Source organism: Photinus pyralis, unplaced genomic scaffold (assembly GCF_008802855.1).
Source record: "Photinus pyralis isolate 1611_PpyrPB1 unplaced genomic scaffold, Ppyr1.3 Ppyr1.4_LG4, whole genome shotgun sequence".
In the NCBI taxonomy this organism is placed as follows: Eukaryota; Metazoa; Arthropoda; class Insecta; order Coleoptera; family Lampyridae; genus Photinus; species Photinus pyralis.
The window spans coordinates 4,150,678-4,155,024 of NW_022170511.1; the positions used below are offsets into that span (position 1 = coordinate 4,150,678).

Sequence of the window (4,347 nt, forward strand, 5' to 3'; positions counted from 1 at the left end):
GATAGCTGCCGGCAATCAGGTGTTCGTACTCCGGAATATTCGCAAGATGCAAATTCATTTACATACAAGGATTCGTCTGTACAAGGATTGACCTACTACATGGATTGACCGGTACAAGAATTCGTCTACTACCTGGATTGATCTACTACATGGATTGACCGGTACAAGAATTCGTCTACTACCTGGACCCCCTAAAAGTAATGAAGATGTAACACTCCCTTAACGAGATTTTTAATAACATACCTGAAATCGTCAGGAGGGTAATGAAAAATACTTAAATCAATGAAATATGGAAATTATCCAAGAGGTTGTGAATATGTAGGTAGGGCGATGAACTTCAACCAGATAATAGCCTCACAATGGAGAAAACGGCTTCTGAGTTACTCTACTCGACAACGCCAATAAAACAGGTAAAATTGCCAGAGATTTTACGTGAATGATGGCAAATATTACCCACTGGTTTTAGAAGAATTCACAATGCCACGCTCTACAAGTACAACCTCGTTGGCTTTAAAACGGAAATGAAGTGAAAAAAATTACGCGATTCTGCGCGAGGAAAGAAGCACGCGTACAAGTGACGCCATCTCACCTATATCCTGCCTAACGTAGCAAGCGGTAATTTTGAAATTTGAATATAAATAAACTAAACTGTTACACATGGGTGAAAGCTACCTACCAACTTGAATGAACACCTGGTAAATGAATGGCATTGATAGGGCACTTCATAGTGAAAAATTGTCTCTAGGAGTTGGAAATATAAGGTAAAAGTAATGATTTTAATTTGCAGCGCCGTTTTGGCCGCCGATACGGAAATCAGGATACTGTAACTGATCTGCAGTTTGTAGACGTTCCCGTATAGAAACATTTTAATTATCTTTACGGGATCTGAAAGCAGTCTTCGATTGGAAGGGGAGGGAAAATATTTATGATTTCAGTTCCGTTAATTAATGATTGGGCGATGATAAAGTAACGTGTCGTTTGACCGAAAAATTCCAATACTCCATACTGGACTACCGAATTTGGAAATTTCAGCCTGGCCATTTGAGTGAGAAATAGCTAATCAGATGTGTTGCAGCAAAGTTGGACTGATTAGATTGTGTTTGGTATCATGCGAAACGCTCTAATTAATCATTAGATTTGAGACCGGTCCCAGATTTTAGGATAACAGAGGATCGAGTAATTAATTACAGAAGTTTTAATTTTAAACGTTATCACCAGAGTTCGTCGTGGTGTTTGGGAAACCTGGCGCTCCCTCACCGAAATGGCCGAATTTTATGAAATGGAAGAAGGTGATTTAGAGGGGATCTTTTGATTTTTTGTCGACTTGCATAGTAGGCCTTAATTTACCTACCGTACCGTTGAATTTCAAGGTAAGCGTTTGATACGTTTCTTTCCGTTAATAATAAATGGGCTATAGGGTTGCGTTTCTGCATCTTGTTTCCCAGTAAATACCGTAAATGATTGGTGCTTCCTTTCCCGCTCAGGGAAATTACCGCCGTTGCCATGTGCCGTAATATTGTTTTAGCCTCTTTGCCAGTTACCGATCTTCCGAACTCTGGAATAGACCGCTTGTCTTTGTCTCCAGCTGACTTGCCCGTGGCTTCCAATACCATTCTGACAGAGGCGGACTTGACCAGGAGCAAGTTGTCTTTATTATCCTCTGGTGGCGCCCAAAATTACCGTAACGTTCCGCCAAATATCGATAACTGTCAATTCTTTATGTAGGTATTTGTCTGATTAATTAAATTTTATATTGTTACTTGAGCTAATGGACCGTTTAACTTAAAGCAACCGATTTGCACGGACTAGCAAATTCTGTTAGCGGTGCGCTCGTTCCGACGAGGTAGCCCAGCCTACCCAGACTAATTTATTTTAACAACTATAGATAACTGTTATAGTATTGGCATTAAAAACGATGTGACCTTTTAAGTCATTTATCTTGGAGATTATTTCCGTTGTAAATATTGTGAGGACATTTCAAAACGACCGCTTGGTTGCTTTGATTAATCCCTGCAATTCATAAGCGAATGTACTACTTACCTTGCATCCTGGTTCTTCTTGAGATTTTCAGGATTATTGTGACAGGGAAGAAAAGCTCAATTTTTACAGTATTTGAAATTATCTGCCGAAAGAGAGGGCCAACAAACTATTTCAAAATTCACAAAAATTATTAGAGCCCTTGTTCCATTAGTTGCTTCTACTTACTTCTTCCTATTGACACAAGAAAATTTCGATTAAAACGCCAACACTACTTCATACTATATTTTGTACTAAAATAATCACCCTTTCTTACATTAAAACATACATATACATTGTAACATAATTCTTATTAAATCGAGTAATAAACTTATTAAGTAATAACATTTATAACTACACATACTGTAACTAGCCATAATGTGTAAGTTACATAATAAAATTTACAAATTTGTAAAATATTTACTTTTATATTATTATGATCATTTACATCAGTCAATTTTATTTTACAAAGCTAATTTTATACTTTTGGCTGGATGAAGGATGCAGATGATAGAAACATATACGCATTCGCCCACTAAATACTTAATTTACAAAGCGCACACTTATGGTTCTCAAGTTTATTGGATGAACATTATTTTATCGTGGCATTTGAACTGCTGGTCACGTTTGGTGTGCTCCAAACTGTTGTGGACGTTGTTGCGTCGTTTTCGGTTAGCAGATCTGGTTCCAAGCCCATCTCTTCCAGCAACTCGTCGGGAACCTTCTCAACGATGCTTGGTACTTTTCGACGCTGTGTCGGTATTATGTCGTTGGCTATAGTACTTGTGGGTAAAAAATCTCTTTTGGAAAACAAAACTTTGTCAATGTAAAACATGGTCCCTAAATTGTATACAAACACTTCACTTTCAACTATAACTGCGTCGTTGACATCGACCCTTTCTGAAAGAAGACGATTACACATTATATCGATAACTTGGAGAGTTACCTTTTTTTCGGGCGATTTTGATTGTGCTATTCCCCAACGACAGCAACTCCGTTCCGTCCTTTAAATCTCTGTCATATAGTCTTCCTTTGACGAAGTGGTTTAATAGAACTTGCAAGCCGTTTCCATTTGATAAGTAATTGTCGGGCATCTTATCCAGTCCGATTGCCTCAAACGCCGTATCTACGGGCACGAAGAACGTGTAACCTGTTCCGGAAACGTGGGGAGCTAAATCCGCCAAATTTAAAAACCGTGTAATGTGCGAAAATCTCCTATCCCTCTCCAACGCTAGGAAGGCGTGCGACAGAAATTGCGCCCCAAACCATGGAAATGCTAGAAGTGGCGGCGTCTCTTTGTCTCTGTGTTGCTGATGTAAACGCGATACAACCGACTCATTCACGAATAAAACTTCTCCCGTGAACATAATGTTTCCGTTCGCAACAGGTGTATCCCCTTTCACGACTTGAACTCCATTTACCATTAAAAAAGCTAATGATAGAAAAAATGTCAGTACCGAAATGTAACAAGAAAAAAGATAATTACGTATTTTGCGAAAAACGATTTGTCGCCCTCCCAATGTCGTAACAATTTGATTATCCTTAACGTCATCCTGTAGATAGTTTCCCTTGACAAAATGATTAATTATAACACTTTCAGTAAACTCGGGCACGCTAAAGGGGTAAAATCCCCAATCGATAGGATGCCATCGGTGGAAAGCGTGATCGGTTGGAACAAACACCGTATAGTTTTCACCTGCAAGAAAAGAGTAAACAGATCTGTGTCACTCAGAAGCAATCAATCTCGAAACAAGAGAAATTTGCATTACAAATCCTTAGCTCTAAAATACTCTCCGAATTCAGTATCTACTGAATTTCATTTCAATACAATTATTTTTAATTAATGAGGTGGAATGATAAATTATTGGGCACTGTAGAGAGGGAATAGTTTTTCTAAACGTCGACAGAGCACATTTCCACCCATTTATCGGTCCCCGAGTGATTAATAGTATAGATAGCAATCTACTGTAAGTTATCTCTGTTTTATTTAGTTCATAAATTATTTTGTTGCGAAATACAAAATAACAAAAGCGAATTTAAGGGGATCAGGAAAATTTCATATTTACACTTCCCATAATCGAGGATGATCAGCCAAAATATAATCTCCCTATATCCCTCCATTGTGGTGATTCTAGAAAACAGTCCGCTGTTTATACATTAAACACAAAATACAGCTTCAGGTGTAACGGTAGCTAGTTCTCGATATACACCTAAATTTCTTTTACATATTATCTAATTATGTAAATTAGTTGGTCGTGGAAGTTTCCTTAGTTTTTGGAATTTTATTTTTAATGTAAATCAAAATTTTCACACAGTAAATACGGGGAATTT

General features: G+C 37.8%; 1 protein-coding gene across 1 annotated transcript; it reads right to left on the bottom strand.

The window, feature by feature from the left end:
* Positions 1 to 2,597: 2,597 nt before the first annotated feature.
* Positions 2,598 to 3,737, bottom strand: LOC116167997 (the record flags this gene model as incomplete). Its single annotated transcript, XM_031483632.1, has 3 exons — positions 2,598 to 2,916; positions 2,963 to 3,448; positions 3,503 to 3,737. Coding segments are annotated over 3 exons (1,029 nt in total), but the record flags the coding sequence as incomplete, so codon positions are not given.
* Between the last annotated feature and the right edge of the window lie 610 nt (positions 3,738 to 4,347).